Consider the following 25,025-nt stretch of genomic DNA (forward strand, 5'->3'; position numbering starts at 1 on the left):
CAAATTGGTTCACCTGGAGAACTAACAACAAAAAAATCGCTGGGGAGAGATTGGGTAAATATAAAGGGTAGGACATGGGGGTTGTGCCATTTTTAGTCAAAAACTGCTGAGCACTCAGCATGGTGTGCGCAGGTACATTGTCATGGTGGAAAAACCACTCACCTGTTTGCCACAACTCAGAATGTTTCTTCTGTAAATCATGATGTTATCCTTTCAAAACTTCCAGATGAAAACTTTGGTCGATCATTTGATATCGAAAACAAATTTTGAGTGCACTACAAGGAGCCTGCCCTCCAAAAAAGAATTCTGGTTATTTTGGGGTTCCCTTCATGTAAACATAGTTAACAGCACTTTATTGTATACTTGAAATTTCCCGATAAGGTGGATCTTAAGTGATTTCACCACACATGAAAAAAATTGAAAATAGTATCTATGTGAGGTGATGGCTATACTAAAAGAGAAATTATTTTTGCCTTCAATATGGTCTCATAGAGAATTCTTTTTGATGCTGGTGTTGGAAGATAGGGCTCACATATGCCTTGGAAGCTAGGAAAACTTCATGTGAAGACAGACTGTAAAGTGGTCCCCATGTTCCCCAACCCTGATGTCGAGCTTTTGTGTAACCCCTTTTCTTTGAGTGCTGATGATGACTGTGATTTGCTTCTAGCCACCAGAATATGGTAAAGGTGATAGGATGTCACTCCCATGAGTCTTTTATGTTACATGAGACTCCATCTGGCTAGCAGACTCCTCTAGAGGCTGTTTGCTGGCTTGAGAAAGGAAGTGCCTGTGTTGAAACAGCTCACTTGGTAGAGACTGTGGGAGGCCTCGAGGACCAGACGGCAGCCTCCAACCAACACCTAGCAAGAAGCAGGGTCCTCAGTTCTGCTTCTGAATTATCTTACTGTAAATACAAAACCATTTTATGCTATTGTCAATTATTTATATCTCATGGTCCATAAAGATTTAAGTCGAGATTTGAATGGAAAGGCAGAAAAGGCATTTGACTTTGAAGAAACGGCAGTCCATGGGTAAGAGTGAAGATGTCACAGGGAAGCTCTGCTGAGATAGACTTGTTGTCATTTTTTCCCTAGGTCTCTCCCTGTACTTGTCCATGCACTTAAAATCTTAGGAATGATGTGACGGAAAGAGGAGTGTTCACATGGCCCAAGGATAAAACAAGAAGCCTAGAACTCAGTCACAGAGACCTGGAAAAATTCTCCACATTGATGCTATCCATGGCAGCTTGCAGGCAAAACCAGAGAAGGCAAATCAGGAGCATTTGGTAGGGCTAGTGGTAACTGAGCCCAGAGAAAATTTGCATCTTGTCTGAGCTAAGAGCATACCTTTCCTCTCAAGACGAGCGTTTTTCTAAGTGAACTCTGGTTCAGATGCAAAGCCTGACCACTCTTCTGAGACCCCCAGGAAAGACTGAAAAGAGAGGCCGTGGGTGGTGACAGGGGGAGGGGGTCCAAATGCATCCAGCACTGACAGTCTTCTTCATGTTGCTCTTTGCCCTGTTGTGTCTCCTGGGGATCCTGGCAAATGGCTTCATTGTGCTGGCGCTGGGCAGGGAGTGGCTGCGCTATGGTAGGCTGCTCCCCTTGGACATGATCCTCATGAGCCTGGGTGCCTCCCGCTTCTGCCTGCAGTGGGTTGGGTTGGCGCACAACTTCTATTACTTCGTCCACATCGTCGAGGACTTCATGGATCTCAGCCAACAGTTCTTTTCTCTATACTGGAACTTCCTGAACTCAGCCACCTTATGGTTTGGCACCTGGCTCAGTGTCCTGTTCTGCATGAAGGTTGCTAACATCACATACCCCGCCTTCCTCTGGCTGAAGTGGAGGCTCCCAGGGTTAGTGCCATGGCTCCTGCTGGGCTCTGCTCTGATCTCCTTTATTGTAAGCCTGCTGTCCTTTTGGGGAAAGCACTCTATGTATCGAGGATTTTTAATTAGAAAATTCTCTTGTAACATGACCTATAAGAAATGGAGCAGAAGGATAGAAATTTACTATTTTCTGCCCTTGAAACTTGTCACCTTGACAATCCCTTACTCTGTCTTTCTGATGTCAATTGCACTGTTGATTAATTCTTTGAGGGGTCATATCTGGAGAATGCGGTACAATGGACACAGCCTGCAGGACCTCAGCACCCAGGCTCACACAAGAGCTCTGGTGTCTCTCATCTCCTTCCTCATTCTTTATACTCTGTCCTTTGTATCCCTGATCACCTATGCTGTAGGTGTTTTCTCCACAGAGACTGTGTGGTACTGGCCATGGCAAATTATAATCTACCTGTGCATATCTGTCCATCCCTTCATCCTCATCTTCAGCAATCTTAAGCTTAGAGCTGGGTTCAGGCAGCTACTGCTGTTGGCCAGGGGCTTCTGTATGGCCTAAGTGGCATGGTTTCCTTATCCAGACCCTCAGAAAAGATCTAGGTGAGGATGATATAGCTGTAATTCATTGATAAGGAAATGTCTTCATAGACAGATGACTACTGGATCCTGCTGTGGAGTTCCTCCTCTGGGAAGGAGAGGAGACAAGGAAATCTGGAAACGCTGAGCATGCTTCCTTTCCTTGGAAGTCCATTGAGATGCAACCCCATGGATTCCTGAGTGCCAATATTGTTAAGAAGTTCAGAATATAAAATGTGATACTCTTTATGTTTGTATCTCCATTCCTTTAGTTAGAAACAGGGTCTTGCTCTGTTGCTGAGTCTGTAGTTCAGTGGTGGGTTCATATTTATCTACAGCCTTGAACTCCTAGGCTCAGGTAATCCTCAACCTTTCAAGTAGTTGGGACTACAAGCCTGTGATGCTATGTGCAGTCACCCCTTTGCTGTGTAGAAGTCTTCAGTTCAAAGTCTTAATTAATTGCATTATCTTATTTCAAGGGTTTTCTGGGAAGTTAAGAGAAAACATCTGTGTCTACAACTGAACTAGGATGAGAATGGGGAAGCAATTATCTTGAGGATGATGTAATGGTTACTACAAGAGCCCAAGGGACAAGCAATTATGGTAGTAATAGTCAGGGCAGTGAGATCTAATCACCCTTCATTGTATGGAGATTCTTTTTCTCTTCACAGACTTGGATAGTGTGGTTTTGACTTTACTAAGATGAATGTGAGGACTAAACCTGAACTTGTTCTCTTATCCAAATTCCTAACCAAGGGTTTTGGTTCACTGTATGATAAGGACTCTTCAAACAGGGTTTTATTACCCTATTTTTTCAACCTGACTCTGGCATAACATTACATAAACAAACAAATTAAAAAATCAAAGTATCTTATGGCCCTGAAAAACCATCTCTTATGGATTACTGGACTCCAAGGGAGACTTAGAAAACAACTGTCTATGTTCTATGACATCTGTCACATATAGGACTTCGTCTACATATCTACCAACCTAAAGTCTTTCCTCCCTTTGTCTCAGCAAAACATCTTAACTTCATCTTCCTCTCAACAGACCTAGGAGTCTTCCACTGCCTTATCTTAATAAAACATCTCTTCTACTGATTTTCCTAATCCTTAGATAAGAACTGCAAAATGACTAGTCAAGAAATCTTTGAATCTGCCTAGAATATGCAAGCCCCTGCTTGGAAATGTCCCTCCTTCCTGGGCCAAACCAATGAAAATATCACATTTATTGATGTTTGGTTTCTTGTAACATCTGCCTGCCTAAAGTGTATATAACCAAACCACCATTCAGCCACAGGGGCACACGTTCTCAGGACCTCCTGAGGATGGATGCATCCAGGCTTATGTCTTCAAGTTTGGCTCACGAATAAACCATCTTAATTATTTTAGTGTTTTGGCATATTTTCATCAATAAATTGGTACCCAAAGACGTGAGGCATCACAGGAAACTTTAGGAATGCCTGAGGAGTCACTCAAACCCAGAGGTAGGTACCAGAGGGGCCGATTACAGCCCCACGGATTTTGCGCTTCTCCTCAGGTGGTCCTGGTAAGTTTCTGCAGAGCCTATGACTTTCTGCTTTAGACTGATGGTCCCAGGTTTACTCTGAGCTGGTTTTCACTTTCTAGGAAATAGTTTGAAATCCAAAAATATGTTTCTGAGGTACATTCTAAAGGGCACTCTCCATTGACCTTTCTCCCTCCCCTAAAAAAAAAAAGAAAGAAAAAAGAAAAATCCTGATTGACTTGCCTGCACCTTTCTGCGAAGAACTGAACTGTCATTTTCTCAGGTAAATGAGACTGACTTGCTCAGCTCCAAAAAGAAAGGGCAAGGAAAACGATCCCCTTCCGGCACCCAAGGAGTTTTTATGGCATGCCAGGATTTTAGGCCCCAGCTGGTTAGATATTAAGGTTTGTTTGCACTTTTTGAAACTGATGAGCAAGTTTCAGTGGGGAAAATTCAAAGCTCTAATGGCTAACTTGCAACTACAGGATTTAATAAAGTCTTCTAAGGTCTCTGTTTCTCTTTTCTTTTCTCCCTGCTTTGAATCTACTGTTTACTATGCTACTGGTGCTGAGATAAGACTCACTGTTGTTGTTGGAAATCTTATACAGCTCAGTAAGGGCTAACTAAAATGTAAATATTAAAACTTATTTGAAACAAACAAACAAAAAAGGAAAAAAGAAAAGAAAAGAAAAGAGGTTTTTTGTTTTGTTTTTTTACAATCAAACTGCCATGGAAACTGTTTTACTTTAATTTTGTCCACAGTCCTTATTGGATTATCTATTGGGGAAAACAGAGTTTAGCCATGTACACAGTTTCCAGTTTCGTCAAAGATATAATTTGGTTTAGCTATCCTTTATAAAATGCTGAGTTTGTTGCTATTTCATGGCTAAAATTTCCAAGAAAAAAGCTATTGGATTTGATTATATTTGTATGTATAATTGTGTTTATCTGTATGTACATGTTATGTGTATGTCTAGCATGCTACCACATTGGCTTGTAAGAAAATGAGTACTGCCGGACTCGGTGGCTCAGCCTGTAATCCTGCACCTTTGGGAGGCTGAGGTGAGTGGATTGCCTGAGTCCGCGGGTTCGAGACCCGCCTGGGCAGCGAGACCTCATCTCTACAATAAATCAAAAAATCAGCCGGGCGTGGTAGCGCATGCCTGTAATTCCGGCTGCTTGGAAGGCTGAGGTGGAAAGATTGCCGGAGCCTAGCAAGTCGAGGCTGCGGTGGCCGGGAGCGGCCACTGCACTCCAGTCTGGGCGACAGAGTGAGACTCCATTCAAACAACAACAACAAAAAAACCAGAAAATGAGTACTCATAAATAAATAGATCTAAATGCTTTCCAAGTTCATGTGACTCTAATAGTCTTTGGTAAATAAATAGTTTTATAATAATTGATAAAATAGAAATGTCTGTAAAATTGTCAGCGTATACTTTTGTCTGAGTCTACTAATTAAATGTTTTACATTTGTCATGGTTTGACATGAAGGTTATAAAACTATAAACCCAGCCTAAAACTGAATGATCTTTGTGTGTGTGATTTTTTTTTTTAAGTAAGTAAGACTGATTTAAGAGTGCTGATTCAGTGAAAACAGGTGAATTTTCTGAGTTATTGGCAAAATGCCCATGTATTTAACCTTAAGGTTCTTATTTAGGAAACACTTGATATGCACAGCCTATAAAAGTGGTTAAAACAGAAAAATAACTTAAAATGATAACTAGCTTTGTCTAGAATTTGGATTCATAAGGAATTAAGCAACCTGCAAAAAATAAATAAATTAAGTAAATATAAATAAGATAATGCTTATAGGTGAGCTTTTATATGATTTAAAATCTTAAAATTATTTTAGAAGCTCATTAAATGTCTAGGAGATTTCAAATAAGAAAGGGTTATGATATGGGGAAACAAACATGTTTCTCAAACTATGTTATGATTCTTATCTGTAAATGTTAATATCTGAAACAATTTAGAATTTGCTTTCTAGGATTTAACCACAATTTTTAAGATTACTAAGAATAAGAATTCTAGTTAATATAATTCTGAATTTGACATAATATAATATGTCAAAATAAGATGTTTTTTATTTTAAATTTTTATTTTTTAAAAGAAAAATTTGCTCTAATTTGGAGGTTATTTAAAGGTTAATTCAAGTTAAGGGTTTAGACAAGATTTTTAGGAAAGGAGACAGAAGTGAACCAGTAAGCAGGAGAAAGAGATGTGAAGGAAGTTATTGGTATAACCTTAAGGTATTTTTGGTAAAGAAGGCAATAAAGAAAGAACAATTTTGTATGAAAAATAATTTTGTATGGTAATTTTTGCCCTCAAGTAAAATGACTGAACATTTACGAAAGAGAGAAGTAAGGTCAGGTGCAGTACTTCGGGAAGCCGAGGCGAGAGGATTGCCTGAGCCCACGGGTTCGAGACCAGCCTGGGCAACATGGTGAGACCTTGTCTCTATGGTAAATCCAAAAATTAGCCGGGTGTGGTAGTACGCACCTGTGGTTCCGGTTACTTGGAAGGCTGAGGCAGAAGGATCTCCTGAGTCCAGCAAGTCGACGCTCGGGTGGACGCTCGGGTGACCGTGAGCTAGCTACTGCACTCTAGTCTGGGTAACAGTGAAATTCCAACTCAAAAAAAAATCCAAAAACAAAAGAAGAAAGAGGGAATTATGGAGCAAACCAGAAAATCCAAGCATATTGTAGATGGTCTATGTAAGTTATGATAGGATTTATGAGGGGGAGTTTATGAAAGGAATTTTGTATGTGATTAAGATGGTTACAATTAAAATTATTTCTAATAGTCTTCCTAAATTTTGTTTCCCATATTAAAACAACTTTTCTTAAAGTGTTAATTTGCTCTTAATAAAATTACAAGAGCTTTTGATTTTTAATTCTATATCTTGTTTCTTTTTGAAACCTTTACAGACTTGTATTGCAGAAGTTCAATTTTTATCACATCTTGCTGCCTTCAACTTTTTTTCTCGAGATGGCCTAAAATAATAACTCTTCTTCAACTTTTTGTCAGCTCCTGTAACTTTTGTTTTCCCTCCAGTTCTAACTGTAGTTGTGGCCTGATGTTTTCCTCCAGTATAGTTTAATACTGTAGTCCTGGCATTTTTAACTATGTCTAAACTTTTCAATGCAATCAGAAGGCTTCTTGTGCCTCATTAGTATTCATGTATTTCCCTACTTAGTACTAGTTTATTGGCTCTTATTTCTTCTATAATATAATGTTCACTTATGACTCTAAATACACTATTCCTGTGTCTAATTAAGTCAAGTATTTTTTTTTCATCAGGTTTGTCTTCTAAGTTATATGGGTTTCCTGTAAGAAGAATCATTATCCTACAAAGGTTTTTTTTTTTCCTTTTTGGTAACCGGTCTAAGGAACAAAAGGTTTACAGTTCATTGAAATAATTTCTTTGTTGCCATTATTAGATTTTTGGTTACTTAAGGAAACTGAGCTTTAGAAAATTAAAATTTTTACATCCATATAACTTTTGGTGTTGCTTTTAAGGTTTATCACTTTGATTAAACACGTAACTATTATTTTTACAGGAAGCTGTGATTTTATTTTAATAAAATGTTCTAAGTCTTTCACATCTTTAATAAATATTCAGTTACCCAATTTTAGTGCCGTTAAGTTACAGGGTTTTGGCTCCTGGGACTGGGAAAAAACAGCAACTCTTGCTAAAACCCACCAATCAGGGCCTCATCTTCAGGCCCAGGAGAAGGCAACAATCAAAATTAACTGTCCTTATAAGACACAGGATCAGAAATTAAAGTTATTCAATTTCTCTAGGTCCAAGGACTATCATGGAAGAGGTGAACACGTGAGATTGTAAAGGCTGATTTTTGAGAGGAAATTAATTCAGTTGTCTATAAATTAAACATTAATATCAACAGCACATGGATTGCAGGGTCAACATCTGAAAACCCACGCCAGAATAACAGAGTTTCCTTGGAGCACTGGTGAGTTCTCTGAGATAAAATTACAAAAGTTATAATAAATTTATGAAGACCTTACCTGATGGTCAAACTGACTAAAATTATATGTTTTTATTAAAATTTGCTTCGATGTTAATAATATATGAATGCAAAGATAAAAGTTCGTTTTCTCTTTCTTCTTCTTCTTTTTTTTTTCAGTTGGAGTCTCACTCTGTCACCCGGACTGGAGTGCAGTTGCCCCTCCCGGCCACCGCAGCCTCCACCTGCTGGGCTCCGGCGATCCTTCCGCCAGCCTTCCCAGTAACCGGAATTACAGGCATGCGCTACCATGCCCGGCTGATTTTTTGATTTATTGTAGAGATGAGGTCTCGCTGCCCAGGTGGGTCTCTAACCCACGGGCTCAGGCAATCCACTCACCTCAGCCTCCCAAAGGCGCGGGATTTACAGGCTGAGCCACCAAGCCCAGCTCTGTTTTCTCTTTCAATAAGGTTTTCTTATAATTTTTTTATCAATATTTTTTATTATGATATTGTGGGGTACAGTTAAGGGTTAGGTATACAAATACGTTTCGGTCAGGCACCCTGTGTTTCCCCGTCCCCAGACAGATATTTACTACTGTTAATCCCATCTCCTTCCTCCCCCATTGTTTCCCATTACTGTCAGTCATTTTCTTATAGTATTACATTGGATGTTCAAGGTCCATTATATGAGTGAGAACATGGGATACTCGGATCTTTGTTTCTATGAGAGGTCACTCAGTATTATAGACTCTAGTTCCATCCAGGTTGCTGCAAAATTCATGATTTTGTTCTTTTTTATGGCTGCGTAGCACTCCATCGTGTGTATGTACCGCATTTTTTTAATCCAGTCCTCTTTTGATGGGCAGCATGGTTGCTTCCAGGTTCTTGCTATTGTGAACAATGCTGCGATAAACATACGTGTGCAGGTATCTTTTTTATAGAGTGATGTGAGTTCTTCAGGATATATTCCCAGTAAGGGGATTGCAGGGTCATATGGGAGGTTGATATTTAGAGCTTTTAGGAATCACCACACTGCTTTCCACAGAGGTTGCACTAGTTTACACTCCCACCAACAGTGTAGAAGTATTCCCTTTTCACCACACCCTCTCCAGCAGCTGTTATTTTTTGAGTTGTTCATAATTGCCATTCTGACTGGAGTTTGGTGGTATCTCAGTGTAGTTTTGATTTGCATCTCCCTGATGATTGGTGAGGTTGAACATTTCTTCATGTGTCTGTTGGTTGCTCGATGTCTTCCTTTGTGAAATGTCTGTTCATATCTTTTGCCCACTTTATAATGGGGCTGTTTGTTTTTTTCTTTTCAGCATGTTTGAGTTCCTTGTAGAGGTTTTCTTATAATTTAAGGTGATAAAAGATCTTTGTTTACCTTTTAAACTCGCTGAAAAAAATTATATAGAGAGAAGACAAAGACAGATTCAGTTTAACTTTATGCCATTTTTCATAATTCTTAGTTCTTACTGTTTAAGAAATGTCTCCTCTATCAAAGAGTAAACAATTTTGCCTTAAAGATCTTTGAATTATCTTTTTGCCTAAATGAATGGCTATTTTACAATGACCTGTGGTCTTGTGTTATTATATAATGCCTGACCACATTTCTGAGCACACATGGATTTCAAACGAATCCACAGACACCTGTCTGTGATTTGAAAACACACCTAAGTTCTACTCAGTCTCCAGAATAACAACTAAAGCAGGTATTCTCCAGGGACATCAGACCAGGCCAGTCCTCATGAACTCTAAAATGATTCTTATCTTTACACTTGTCACTATGTTATCATTATCATCTCTTGTAAATGATGTGCCAGATAGAGAGAAAGGAAAAGGACAAAATCATGGGCCTGGATAATGATAGCTTGTAAGATAGATTGGGTCCAGGACTTTTTTTTCCAGACTGAACTCTCTTGCCCTTAAACAATTTGCTGTAAATTCAGGCCATGTCCTTCCCCCATAAGTCAACACCGCTAATGTAGAAATTATTGTCGCCAAACAGATAATTCTAGAAATATACCTCCTAGCTCCGTGGGACCTCCTGCTGTTATTGACCTACATGTGCATTCTAAGGAATGATGTTTTGCCAAAAGGGTAAACTGAGGACAAAACCTGAACCTTTTCTCTTACCCAAATTCCTAACTAAGAGCGTTGGGGAGTCACTGCCTGATAAGGACTCACCAAACAGTGTTTTTGTACCCTATTGTTTTTGAATGACTCTGGCATAACATCACATAACAAACAAAGAAAAAAAATCAAGGTATCTTATGGCCCTGAAAAGTCATCTCTTGTGGATGTCTGGACTCCAAGGGAGCTTTATAAGACAATTGTCTATCTTCTCTGAAGTCTATCACATATAGGACTTCAACTACAAATGTACCAAACTAAAGTCTTTCCACCCTTTGTCTCAGCAAAATATCTTCACTTCATTTACCTATCAACAGACTCGGAGTTTTCCACTCCCTTATCTTAACAAAGCAGCTCCTCTACTGATTTCCCAAATCCTTAAATAAGAACTACAAAATGCAAGCCCCTGCTTGGAAATGTCCCTCCTTCCTGGGCCAAACCAGCAAACTATCACATGCATTGATGTTTGGTTTCTTCTAGCATCTGCCTTTCTAAAGTGTATATAGCTAAACCACCATCCTGAGGCTAGGTGTACCCAAGCTTAATTTTGCAAGTTTGACTTAAGAATAAACCATCCTAGACCTGGAGTGGTGGTTCAAGCCTGTAATCACAGCACTTTGGGAGGCCAAGGTGAGAGGACTGCCTGAGTCCAGGGGTTCGAGACCAGCCTGAGCAACTTGGTGAGACCTCGTTTCTACAATATATCAAAAAATTTGCTGGGCGTGGTAGCACATGCCTGTGGTACTGGCTACTTGGAAGGCTGAGGCAGAAGGATTGACCTGAGCCCAGCAGGTCAACGCTGGAGTGGCCATAAGCATGCCACTGCACTCCAACCTGGGTGACGGAATGAGACTCTGACTCAAAAAACTAAACAAAAAAGAATAAACCATCTTAAATATTTTACAGAGTTTTGGCATCTTTTCCTCAACAAAGATTTCTTTACACCATCCCATTTCTTTTCATATTTCTATTTCTGTTGTTCTGCCTTCAATCTTCTCTTTTTTGAAGTCTGAGTGGCAGCCAGACTTTTCTGTGTTTATCATTTCTTTAGAAAAAGGCATATTGTGACTTTCTCTTCTATTTGATAAATTTGTATTACGCAGCAATAGGCATCTTCAGCCAATTCTCTGCTTTTTCTTTTTTGAGTTGGAGTCTCACTCTGTCACCCAGACTGGAGTGCAGTGGCACACTCCCACCACCACAGCCTTGACCTGCTGGGCTCCGACGATCCTTCTGCCTCAGCCTTCCTAGTAGTAGCTGGAACTACAGGCACGCGGCTACCATGCTCGGCTAATTTTTGATTTATTGTAGAGATGAGATCTCGCCAAGTTGCCCAGGTGGGTCTTGAACCCTCAAGCTCAGGCAATCCACTCACCCCGGCCTCCCAAAGTGCTGGGATTACAGGCTGAGCCACCGAGCCTGGCCGTGACTTTCTCTTTTTTTTTTTGAGTTGGAGTCTCACTCTGTCGCCCAGACTGGAGTGCAGTGGCTGCTCCCGGCCACCGCAGCCTTGACCTGCTGGACTCTGGCTATCCTTCCGCCTCAGCCTTCCGAGTAGCCGGAATTACAGGCACATGCTACCATGCCCAGCTGATTTTTTGATTTATTGTAGAGATGAGGTCTTGCTGCCCAGACGGGTCTCGAACCTGCGGGCTCAGGCAATCCACTCACCTCAGCCTCCCAAGGCGCAGGATTACAGGCTGAACCACCGAGCCCGGTTAACTTTCTGACTTTTTTTTTTCCCTAAGCACATGTCACAGAATTACATCTGCATTGAATAAACATGTACTTTTTATTCTGAAAAAAAAAGAGACTCAAGATTTTCACTTAGTTTGTATCTAAAAACTATTTTAATGTCTTTTTTTAAATAAAAAATCCTATTTAATTTTATGTTTACATTTTCTTTTAAAGTAACTTGCTCGAAATTACTATGCAAGTGTTTTTAGAAATAATTTTGAAAAATTTTGAATTGGAGAAGGATCCCTCTAAGGCAGGGTTAAAAGTTTTTTAAAAGCCATCAATGTGTAAATTTCAAAGAATTTCAACTGAATGAATGCCCAATACTGAGAAATTTTAATCTTCACTGAGACAGAACATTTCCTTATTGATTAGGGTGATTTTCCAAACAGCCCCTGTTGGAGAACACTTTATGGTTTAGTCTATTAGCTTTAATTACAGGTCATCTGGTGAAAGATCAGAGAATGAAGACAGGCCCTAGGACCCAGAGGAAAAGAAAACAAGAAACTCCAACCCCAGAAACAGGCCAGATGGAAGTCTTGAATGCTGTGGTAAGGAAGAAAACATTAAGAGAGGAGGGGCCCAGGACCAGAGTCATAGATGCTCCAGCTCAGAGGCAGCCTCCTTTATTACATGGCCAGGCTGTGCTGTGAATTGTACAATATATTTGGTCATGCCCCTGTTTCCAGGCTAACAACTCCTAAAACCCTCGGAATCTCCAACATGATAGGTACCTTTTTATATGCTAATAAATGACCGGTAGCTGGAGGCTACTGGATGAGGATGGAGGTCTGCGTGGACCCCACCATCATGTCAGCAATCATGTGACTAACCCAACCATCTGCCTGCTGTCCATCACCTGACATCAGAACCTGTGCTTACCTGCCTCTTGGTGATGACACGGAGCAGACCACCACCCAATCACCTTAATGACTTTCCCCCATCAAAGGGAAGGATGAAAAGAACTCAACTACAAGCAACCAGTCACCATTGCCAGGCCATTGCGGCCATTGCCTTGCTAAGCTATGGTGTGACCATGTGCTCTCTGAGCTGTGGCCAGGCCATGCTTCCTTCCTTGGGCCCTCTCCCCTACTTGGGAGTGTAAATCTCTTTCTAATTTACTTTCTAAATAAGCTATATTTTCTAATTTAACTTCTGTGCAATTTTTTGCATCTTTCATGTGACACCAGATCATACACCAGACACCTACATCCCCAGAGGACCTGACCTAACATTCTGAAGGACCTGCTGGGAGTGTGAGACCTAACAATGTTTCTGAGTTCTGTGAACCATCCTAGCAAATTAACAGCATCTGAGGTGGAGGTCATGGAAACTCCAGCTTATAACTGATTGGACAGCGGTATAGATGACGACCTATAGCTTGTGATTGGTGTCTGAAGTGGGGTGGCAGTCTTGTGGGGCTGATTGCTCAACCTGAGGCTATCTCCAGGTAGACAGTGTCAGAGTTGAATAAAATTGGAGGACACCCAGCTGGTGTCTGCTGAAGAATCTGCCAGAGAATTGACTGCAGGTAGGGGGAAATCCCCACATACGTAGTGGTGACCAGAAGTCACTGAAGTGATTTGTGTTGTGAGAATACAGTAGAAAGAAACCGAGTTTGGTTTTTTCCTACATCAGGGGTCATCTCTGGACTTGCTGAATGGAGTCTGAATATGCTCTCTGGTTCTCACCTTACAACCTACCTCTCTGTCACTGGGTCTTAGGAACATCCAAGGAGGGAAAGGACTTGAGGGCAAGCTCTTCCACCCTCCAACAGCTGGAATGCAAGGTATGTGTGGAGCCTGCCTAGGAAGGTATGAAGACTCTGTCAAGAGCTCAGAGACCTCTAGGGTCTAACTCTGGAGGAGTTAAAGGCCCTTTGAAGAACTTTCATGAAAGCTTTGGCTCACCTCTCTAGAAAAACATCCATATACATATACAGAATTTAGGATACACTTTTACGGGATTCCCTGACTCCTTGTAACCTGTCTATGCAACTCCACTGGGATGAATGGATCTCAGATTGGCATGTTTTTCTGCTAATTCAGTCTCTCCCCAAGCAAGTGCTGGTCTCAGCCTTCAGCCACTCTCAACATGGCACATTCTCTTCCTGGGGATGTGGACTCATGTCATTGTCCCCTCTCCTCAAAAGTATCCACCAGTATTCACAAGTGTTCACTAGAGGGGCCAGGCCATTGAGACATTCAACTTGGGGTGTGGACCGATTCATACCCCCGCCCCCATGTCCCATTCAGTAGGCTCTGACTCAGCCTCCTACCTCCAGACACTTCCAATTTTTCCTGTTCTTTTCTCTAATCCTCCTACCTGTTCATCCGTTTTCCCACTGTCCGTCAGCCCTGTGCCTTCCCAGATCCTTTCCTCCCTCGACACTTATCCCATGCTCTGGGGAATCCATCATCCAGCCTAACTCCCTGTGGGGTGCTCCTGTCCATCACAACCACATGCAACCCACATTCCTAGGTCTGGGGCTCTAGCCCCAGGCTGCAACATCCTGATCCTAACAGCTTAGGGAAGGAAAAGGCCCAGGAAGGAGGGGAGAGCTCCAGAGATAACACACCCTCTAGGTCCTGTTCCGTGTGAAGGGCGGAAGGCAGAGTGGGGCAGGAGTTGGAGCGCTGGAAGTTTGACCAACGTCAATGCAGGAAGCATGAGGAACAGCAGCCGTAAGACTTTCAGTCACTGGAGCCGGGGCAGCCTGGGGTACCCATGGGCTGCAGGACTAGAACTGGCGAGGACAGGAGCTCACCTTTGCAAGTCACCATTGGGTAGTGGTGGCAGAGGACCTCAGAAGAGGGTTCCTTGGTGGGGAGGCTCACTTCCACTGTCAGAGGGTCTGCTCTACGCAGCAATCAGGGCTACAAAGTGGGGACAGAAGCATAGCCCCCTCCTGGGTAGTGGGGGAACAGGACCTAGAGGGTGTGCAAGCTTTCACGTCGAAAGTTAGACCCCCCTACAACAGGGAACCCCTGCAGCAACCAGTCCTAACCTTTCCTCAGGGGCAGGTCCCTCTGTCCCTAGCCTAGATTAGATGAGCAGGAGGCGACTTCCCAGCATCCAGATCTCTAGGTTGGGCACCTGAGGCTGGGACTGCCTGGGAAACGCAGTGTTCTAAGACGGCTGGGGTGAGGGTGCTGCCGGCGTCGCTTCCAGGCAGGGGTCAGGAGCGCCCACTCACCTCTAGGAACACAGTGCCGGCCTGCAGGGGTGGGCGTGACTCAGAGAGTAGCCGATTGGAGTTAAAGATCAAAGATGGGCCTGGCGGCGGGCAGAACCAGAGAACTGGAGGCGGCGCCGGGAGGAGGACCTCGGGAGTGCCGGCTCCCGCGGAGGGGCGGATCGTGGGGGGGAGGGGGAAGCCGCAAGGGCGAGGGTCGGTACCTTCCTTGGCGCGCACCCCCGGGGTCAGCGGGGCGCAGTGCAACCACAGCAGCCCGAGCCCCAGGGGCCAGCGCCGCTCAGCGACGCCAACCCCGAGGTGGTGGCGCGGCCTGAGTTACCGGTGCGGGCGGGGGGCGGAGTCCCGGCCTCACTTGGTTCACCTGCTTAAAGGGACAGTAGGGCACGAAGGAAAGAAACTTGTTAGGTAATAAGCTTCACACACCTGAGGAGTTTCTTTTGGTTTGTTTGTTATGCCTTTTGTTTTTGTTTTTTAAGATACAGTGTGCAATTCAGGGTTAGGTACACAAGGAGTCATCGCACAGGTTAAGTTTGAGCCTCTCGTTGGTTCTCACTTTGCCTGGTTTGAGATCAGGTACCCTTATTAGTGTTACGTTTCCCCGCCCACCCCCAGCAGTGTCCCGCTACTGCCAAGCCTTTTCATTCTGATAAATGTTCAGGGTCCACTTATGACTGAGAACATGTGGTACTCCGTTCTTTGTTTCTGTGATAGATCACTGAGTATGACTCTAAATCCACCCAAGTTGCTGCGAAGTTCATAATTTTGTCCTTATTTATAGCTGCGTAATATTCCATCATGTATATGTCCCACTTTTTTTTTTTTTTTTTAAATCCAATACACCAGAGGAGTCTTGTCCCGAATGAGACTGTGGGTCATTAAACTATTTTAGAAACATAACTCATATTGACTTCTGTCTTTTTTTTTTTTTTTTTTCACTTCAAATAATTGTAAAAACACATACTTGGAAGATTTTAAATAAAATTATTAATATTATTAGATCACTATTACTTCTGTTTAGGGAAGACAGCAGTCCTATATGTAATTGTAAGAGAAAATGAATTCTTGCTTCTAGGAGGCACCATTTACAAAAACCAAAGTAACAAAATTTGGCTATTTTTGCTTGTAGCCCTCTCTTTTGTGCCCATTCTCATTTTTCTTAAGATTTTTTTTCAAACTGTTGTACGCATCTAGTTTAATGAGCCAGATTTTTGTGTGTGAAAACTTAGGCTTTTGTTCCCTTTTTTTGCTTTTTCCTTCTTTTGTACTTTATTTGCCAGGTACAAGTGAGGATTTACTACATAGGTAGGCTGCATATAGGTGATGTTTGGGATTCCAGCTGACCTTCACAACCCCTGATAGTGGAACAGGTACACTTTGTGCTGTCACATGCTCCTCACTCTTCTCTCTCCCTTCCTCCCTAACAGTGCCCAGAGACTGCTGATCCCTGTTTGGTGCACATGTGACTAGTGTTCACGTCTTATGCGTGAGAGCATGTGGTATTCGGTTCTTTGTTTCTGTGATAGTTCACTTAGTATGATGATCTCCAACTGCATCCAAGTTGCTGCAAAGGCTATAATTTTGTTCTTCTTTATGGCTGTGTTATACTCCACCGTGTATATGTATCATAGTTTCTTTATCCAGTCCACATTCCATGGGCAGCAGGGTTGGTTCCCTGGCTTTACTATTATGAGTAGTGCAGCAAAAAATATGCATATGCAGGTGTCTTTTTGGTAGAACGATTTATGTTTATCTGGATATATTTCCAGGAGAAGGATTGCTGGATCATATGAAAGATCAATTTTTAGTTCTTTCAGAAACCACCACACTGCTTTCCATAGATGTCAGTGACCAGCACTGACCAAGGGTGGGTTAGGAACGCACTGGAGAATCTGGACGGAGAGAAGAGACCACTCGGAGGCAGTTCTTCTGGGAACAGTCTGATCAGGACTGAAGCCAAATTTTATTCGGACTCCTTCCAACTTATATACCATTTTCTATACCCTCCAGCAGTGTGATAATCACTTACTGGGCGCATACAAGTTCTGTGCTTTACAAACTATGCATCACAAGACCACCACGAGATCTGCAATTTCCAAGCAAACAATTCGAATTCCATGATGCCTGTCGTGCTTACATTAAGGTCACAGGTGCACGATTTCAATACAAATCGTTCAAAGGGTTTTCCATAATGTTCAATGAATCATTCATATTATACTCTTTGTTCTAAACCCTGATTAATACAAAAAACTTTTCTAAGTTAACTCTAGGTTCAATCCAAGTTCACTGACTCCCAATATTTTTAACGATTAATATTATCAACTTAACTCTATACTATAATCTATAAGTTTAGTTAAATGACTTAACTGTCAGTTATACTATTAACCTATTATGATTTAACGTAATGCCTTATAACTCAGTTAAAACTTATTCTTAAACTACAAAACTTTACTATAATTCATATGTTTCATATGTCTAAACTTTAATTTTTATATAATCTAATGATTGACCTTTAATACTATGCTATATCCTATTAAGCTAATACCTCATCATTAATTCTTTTATAAATCTTATAGTAACTATTTGAATAATGTAGCAAAAGGAAACAAAACAGTAAGCGTAAATTTACGCAACTATGAGTATATATGTATATATTTTATCCTAACAAGTCTACTCTAAAAATCAAATAGTAGCTGTCACACTCTTGAACAAGGAAATGCATGGCCGCCATGATGGTGGCTGTGGGCTGAAGCAGACAGAGTTTTGGTAATTAACGAAACAAAAGAAAACGTTCTGCCTGGCTAGGGGCAGGGCGACTAAACTACCATGGTAATTTAGTTTCTAATCTTAGCCCTAGGGGAAACAGCTTTCGGGAGCAAGAGCTGACTACCCAGTCTACCAGGAAATAGAAGTTAAAAAATATCTAGAAAGAAGTAAAACTTAGAAAGACAGAGAAAAATAATTCTGCTGTGCACTCTCCATCAGGCATATTGATATTTACTTATAAGTTTTACTGCCATGTATGCACACTGGTCACTAATCACACGCCAATATTATAGGTATAAGTGATATCCTATGTCAGAGGCGATCTTCCAGATGGGCCTTTACAGGCCTCAGCCATGTAGCTATAGATGTTGGCTCCCAACACATAGAGGCTGAATTAGCTTACAGTCCCACTGACAGTGCAGAAGCATTTCTTTTCTTCACAGCCATGCCAGCACTTGTTGCTTTTTGACTTACTGATAGCCATTCATACCAGAGTTCCGTGATATCTCATTGTAGTTTTGATTTGCAGTCCTCTGATGACTGGTGAGGCTGAGCATTTTTTCATGTGTCTGGTGACTGCTTGTATGTCATCTTTTGAAAAGTGTTTATGTCCTTTGCCCACTTTTTAATGGGGTTGATTGTTGTTTTCCTTTCACTTCATTTGAGTTCCTTGTAGATCCCCGGATGTTAGGTCTTTGTCAGATGCATAATTTGCAAAATTTTCCCCCCATTCCATGGATTGTCTCTTTTCTCTCTTGATGGCTTCTTTTGCTGTGCAAAAGCTTTTCAGCTTGATAATTTTCCATCTGTCTATTTGAGCTTGTGTACATTCGCTTTTGGGGACTTGGTCATGAATTCATTGCCTATTTCGATGTCCAGAAGGGTGTTTCCTATGTTTTCTTCTAAGATTCTTATAGTTTGAGGTTTTGCTTTTAGGACCTTGATACATTTTGTGCAAATTTTTGTATATGGTGATAGGCAGGGGTCCAGTTTTATTCTTCTGCATGTGGTTGACCAGTTTTTCCAGCACAATTTACTAAATACAGTCTCCTTTTTTCTATGATTGTTTTTGGTGGCTTGTCAAAGATGAGTTGGTTGAGAGACAATGTTTTTATTTTACTTTCAAAATCTCTGTTCTGTTTCATTTTCTTATGTGTCTATTCCTGGACCAACACCATGTTGTCTTGGTTACTGTAGTCTCACAATAAAATCTGAAGTCTGGAAGTGTGATATCTCTTACATTGTTCCTTTTGGTGAGGATTACTTTGGCTATTCTTGCTCTTATTTGTCTCTGTATTGCTGTTTCCAGGCCAGTGAAAAATGATGTTGGTACTTTGATGAGTGTTGCATTGAATCTGTAAATTACCTTGGATAGGATGGACATCTTGACAATATTGATTCTTCCAATCCATGAGTATGGATTATTTTTCCATTTATTTGTGTCATCCTTGATTTATTTGAGCAATGTTTTATAGTTCTTATTGTAAAGGCCTTTCATTTCTCTTAGGTGGATGCCAAGTTTTTGTGTATGGCTATTGTGAATGGGATTATGCTTTTTATTTTGTTCTTTGCCTGCTTGCTGCTAGTGTATAGAAATGTAATATGTCAGACACATGAAAAAATGTTCAGTCTCACTCATCATGAAAAAATTGCAAATCAGACTATAATGAGATACCACCTAACTCTCGTAAGGATGACCATCGTTAATAAGTAAAAAACCAGTAGGTGCTGGTGCCATTGTGGAGAAATGGGAAAACTTCTACACTGGTGGTGGGAATGTAAGCTAGTTCAGCCTCTGTAAAAAGCAGTATGGCTATTTCTCAAACTACTAAAAATTGATCTTCCATACCATCTAGCAACCCCTCTCTTGGGAATACAACTGGAAAGTATAAATTGATCTAGCAAAAGGTCACCTGCACATGCATGTTTATTGCCACACTATTCACAATACTGTAAACGTGGAACCAACCCTGTTGCCCATTGAAGGTGTACTGAATAATGAAAATGTGGTATGTATACATGATGGAATATTATGCAGCCATAAAGACAACCAAATCATGGGTTTTACAGCAACTTGGATGCAGTTGACGATGATAATACTAAATAAGATATAACGGAAACAAAGAACTAAAACTGCACATTCTCACCCATAAGTGGGCCCTGATTTCTAGTCATATTAGCATAAGGGTGGAATTGGCAGTCACTGGGCACTGCTAAGGGAGTGAGGTAGGGAGGAGGGTGAGGGGCACTGGACAACACAATGGGTACCTGGTTCACTACTTGGGTGAGTGAGGGCCAGCTAGAAGCCCAAACTTCACCTGCATGCAGGCTATTTAGTAGCAAATTCTCACTTGTACCCCACAATTCTAAAATAAATGAGAAAAATTGATAAATCCTGTCAAATCAAAAGTGTTTTCATGTGACTCTAAAATGAACCAATGCATTCATAAATGTGATAAGAAAACAAAAACAAAGTAATAAACAGACAAAAAAATTAAAAAACTTGACTAATGTAGAGGACTCAAGTGAAGGAAGTGCAGAGCTCTTGGCAGAATCTTACACTTGTAATCGAGCCTCCTGCTGTTATTTACTTGACATTAGCATCTTTTCACAGAGGACTCAGGCATCATCCTAGAACAAAAATATTCCCAATCATGATACAGAGGAGAATTCATCAGCTTCTTTTGCAGGCATGAGACACCTTTCGAAAAGAGAAATGTGACCCAAACTCTTGTGAGAAACAACTGGTATTTTGATTACTATTTCATATTTGAAGGACTCCTGAAAACAACCAAAACCATTGTTCTTCTTGTGTTCTCTTTTGGCGGGAGACTATGAATGTGACATGGGGCCTCTATAAGATATGTCTAGTGAAGACATGTCGAAAGATGGGTAAATAGGTGCCTGATGGAAAGGCACTTTTTCAATCTTCTTATGAAAGACTGTTGAAGCAGGAGCAAACATTTACTTTGTAGAGCTGTCAATTGTAGAAAAGGACAAGTCCTAGGGAAGACCAATTCTGGCCAAGTGCATGCTTTGGTGACTGTGTAATGAACATGAAGGTGAACACACAATGTCAACTTGGTTACATGTAGCCATAACAGGGTGTGAGTACCTTGGCCTTAGCTTGCCTCTTGATGACATCATGAAGGTGGGCTCTTGCCAAAGGATTTCAAGAAGAGCCAAAATATTGTGAAACATGCAGAAGTCACTCACTGCTGTTGTCTTCAAGAAGAATCTAAAGGAAAGCATGTAAATAATTAAATCAAGACACTGAAACTGTTGCAAAACAGTTAATCAGACTGGATTATCTTCTCTTTGATAATCCTCTGAGAGCTGACTAAAAACAAAGCAGTTCTTCAAATTAATCCTATATTTGGCCTCAGTCGAACCTCTTTCCCTTATGGTATACACTATGTGTTTGTTCTTGTTTTTATTTCTTTAACCTTTCATGCATAGATCTGTCACCTGTAGAATCTTGAGCGAGATCATGTGAAGTAGGCAGTAAGACCACTTTCTGTGACTTGTCTGGGTGGAGGACTCTGGCACCTGCAGAGGGGATTCCCTTCCCTGTTTTTCTACCTGCGCCTCTGCTTTCTTCTACCCTTCTTATCCCCTCTCTCTTTCTCCCCTTTACCTTTTTTTAAATGTTCATAAGCATGCTTTACCTTTTCCATCTTGCCTGGACCTTTCCTTAAGGCTCCCTGCATCTAGGTTGGTTGATCTGAATCAGTGTCATTTAGTGTGTAACAATGAAACAGCAAAAGAACTAACATAACTAACTCCATTTCTGTTTAAGAGGCCTTTACTCATGCTTGCACATAGGCTAGAATAATTCTGAAACACTGAAAAGATAATGAGAGGAACAAGAAGCTGTTGAGATTAACTCTGGGAAAAAGGGAAAATATGTATGTTTTGTTAGTGATTTAAAGGAACATTACACCCTAATCAAGGACAAAGAAGCTTCCCAATGACCTTGGACTCTCCCTGGTGTCCATATGTCTGTGATCCCATCCTTTACCTCCTGATCCCAACCCCATTCTCCTCCCCATTCCTTTAACATAAAAAATGCCTGAAATTTGTATCAATTTGTGATGGTCTTTGACACATTAGTCTGTCATCTCCTCATGTTACTGGCTCTTGAATAAACAAACCTGTTTCCTTTCACCAATCCTTGTGTCTCAAGTTTGACTTTTGAGCAATGAGCAGCCAATACTGAGTTCAGTTAAAGGTGTGGTTGGTGGGGAAGGCAAAATATTCCAAGTGTGAAATCACTTTATAAGTGGCAAGGCGTTCTGACAAGCTGGTTGCTATTTTCTTCAGTATGATTGTAGGATGGGGCTCGCCCATATAAAGCAGTCCCTCATTGTGGGCTAGCTTTGTTCTGAGCTCCTCTTATTTTTCCGCCAGCTCGTGCTTCCTCTGGCTCTTAGGGTGATGTCTTTTCTAGGTCGGCTTCCCTTCTTTATCTTGTCCTTCTCATTATGACTTATCTACTGTTTCTCACTTCCTCAGAACCTTTTTAGGAACTGATTAGTTTTGGTTTGTCAAATTTATGAGAGCTAAAATGTTAACGGCTAACAGATTTCTGTCAGGGAAATTTACATTTTAACTGGAGACTCCATGAACTCCAATATGGAGCCTGGCTGTGAAATTTTAGGCAAGGTGGGAGGTCAGGGGTTAGAGAGACTTTTCTTAGTAATTTATAGCCTTTGTGTATACATATGGGTGAGTTCCTATTCCATCGATTCAGAAAGCAGAACTTAGTACAATGTATAGGGGCTACTGAATTAAATATTAACCTAGGAGGTCTGGGCTCAAGTCTGTAATCCCTGCGCTTTGAGAGGCCCAGGTGGTAGGATCGCTTGATCCCAGGAGTTTGAGACCAGCCTGGGCAATATAGCCAGACCTCATTTCTATTAAAAATGATAAAATAAATAAAATATTGAGTGTGGTAATGCACACGGGTAGTCCCAGCTACTTGGGAGGGTGAAGAGGGAAGATTGTTTGAGCTTAGGCGTTTGAGGCCATAGTGAGCAATGATTGTGCCACTTCTCTCCAGTAAAGGTGGCAAAGTGAGATCCCAACTAAATAAAAAATTAATTAAATTAAAAAATAACCTAGGATATGAAGGATCAGGGAAGCATTGTGACTTGGGAGGGAAATAAGGGAAGCAGCATCTTTGGGGGAAAAGTTAGGAAAGAAATAATATAGTTAAGAAATAATGTACAAAACGTGGGTAATTTCAATCATACCCAGAACTTCTATTTTGTTACCATTTCTCTGCATCTGGCTCCAATAAAGAATAGGCAAAAAGAGGTTATGCAAATAGAGACGGAGTGTTATTGAGCCAAGAATGATTTGCATGCCAAGGGAGGTCACAGAAATCATTTTCTTTTCAAAGCCTGGGGGACTGGAGGTGTTTGTTGGTGGCTGGGCTTTTGCACGAATCCAGGGACAAGGGTCTCTGGGTCTCAGGTCTCTGGTCTCAATACGGTGGTTTGTTCAGAGACACTGTTTTTCACTGTGAATGTGTCCCAGCCCTCTGGAGTAGAAGCCGAGTCTGAGCAGGACTCTCCTGGAGAAGATGCCTTCTTTACCCATGTTGATCTGTGTGATCATCTTTTGCCTGGGGTCATTGGCTGCAATGTTGCAGAATGGGTTCATGGTCACTATGCTGTGCAGGGAGTGGGTGTGGGGCCAGGCATTGTCCACAGGTGATACGATTGTGGCCTGCCTTGCCACCTCCCGCTTCTGCCTGCTTGGGGTGACCACGTTGAGTAACCTCCTCACCGCCTTTGATTTATGCTTCAATTTTGACCATTCATCCATCTTCTGGGATATTTTTTAAACGTTCTCACCTTCTGGCTTACTGCCTGGCTTGCTGCTTTCTACTGTGTGAAGATCTCATCCTTCTCCCACCCAACCCTTGTCTGGCTGAAGGGGAGGATTTCTCAGTCACTGCACAGGCTGATGCTGGGCTCGATGGTCTTCTGTGTCCTGTCACTCATCTCATCATTCACTGGGAAGACGATACTTGCTCAGAGGACTGATTCCCTGAGTGCTTATGGAAACAGCACTCTGTTTTACAGAAATCAGACTTTCCAGCAGTACTATTTTTTATTTCATGAAGGAATTACATTGTTGATTCCATTCCTCCTGTTTCTGGTGTCCATCACCTTGCTCATATTCTCACTGTTTCGGCACTCGGGGCAGATGAGGGGCCGCAGATCTGTCCCTTGTGATCCCAGCACCCAGGCTCACATCATGGCTCTGAAGTTCCTTGCCTTCTTTCTCATCTTCTGTACATTGTATTTCCTGTCCTTGATCATTTCTGCTATGAAAATCATAGACTTTCAGAATCACTGGCGCTGTTTCTGGGAAATGATAATCTATTCAAATATCTGTCTGCATTCCACCATCCTGGTGCTAAGCAGCCCCAAGCTAAGAATGGCCTTGAAGGCTTTAGGGTCCGGGTGCTGCCGGTTTATAAGCCTTTAGAAGGCTCTGGACACTGGGCGGTTCAGCTCTTGAGTTGTCAGCGTCAATAACCAGTATGGTGACCAATAGTGCCAGGAGTGGAAGAATGCATAAGGATTGGGCACTACTTTTTGCTTTTTCACTTTCTTCTTTCTTTCCCACTCCATCCATGACCTACTAATTCTTTTTCCATCCTTCTATGTTCCTACCATCCCCTCCACTGCTGCTAGTCTTTGGCCAGAGTCCCAAATCACCTTGGCTTTGAAGGTGGCCTCATTCCCTTATAGGCTCCTCTGAATCTTTATGCAAGCAACCCTGATACTCCTCTCCAAGCAACATTTTGGTCTGTATTCCCTTTATAGAGACCTGTAACTATCATCACTTGTCTGTATGGGAAAACACGTTTTGTGTTTTGTTTCATTTTGTTTGTTTGTGTTTTTTTGAGTCGGGGGTTTCACTCTGTCACCCAGGATGGAGTACAGTGGCATGATCAAGATTTACTTCAGCCTCGGCCTTAGGCTCAGGTGATCCTTCTGCCCCAACCTCCCTAATAGCTTAGACTACAGGCATGTACCACCAACCCAACTAATTTTTTTTTTTAATTTGGTAGATATGAAGTCTCACTATGTTACCCAGGCTTCTCTCAAACTCCTGGGATCAAGAATTTCTCCTGCCTCAGCCTCTCAGTGTGGTAGGATCACAAGCATGATCTGCTATACCTGGACTTGTTTGTTTTTAATAGTGGCATAGACTGTCCACATCATACACTCTGTGACACCACCTGTCCTCCTGCTCCATTGCTCTGCTCTCTTCTC

At 41.7% G+C, this 25,025-nt stretch overlaps 2 protein-coding genes across 2 annotated transcripts in view; one reads left to right on the forward strand and one right to left on the reverse strand.

The window, feature by feature from the left end:
- EPHA1 (EPH receptor A1) overlaps nucleotides 1-16,958 on the reverse strand; it is a 122,508-nt gene extending 105,550 nt beyond the window's left edge. The window contains exons 1-2 of the mRNA XM_008052398.1: nucleotides 16,849-16,958; nucleotides 15,168-15,277 (exon numbers count right to left, since the gene is read on the reverse strand). Coding sequence (XP_008050589.1) covers nucleotides 15,168-15,277; nucleotides 16,849-16,958 — 220 coding nt within the window. The remainder of the gene's footprint in view (nucleotides 1-15,167; nucleotides 15,278-16,848) is intronic.
- On the forward strand, nucleotides 1,476-2,402 carry LOC103254251 (taste receptor type 2 member 41-like). Its single transcript, XM_008052386.1, has one exon. The coding sequence runs from the start codon at nucleotides 1,476-1,478 to the stop codon at nucleotides 2,400-2,402; it is 927 nt and encodes a 308-aa protein (XP_008050577.1).
- Nucleotides 16,959-25,025: the final 8,067 nt, after the last annotated feature.

This window comes from Carlito syrichta, unplaced genomic scaffold, assembly GCF_000164805.1.
Source record: "Carlito syrichta isolate Samal-C Ts95f unplaced genomic scaffold, Tarsius_syrichta-2.0.1 Scaffold274072, whole genome shotgun sequence".
In the NCBI taxonomy this organism is placed as follows: Eukaryota; Metazoa; Chordata; class Mammalia; order Primates; family Tarsiidae; genus Carlito; species Carlito syrichta.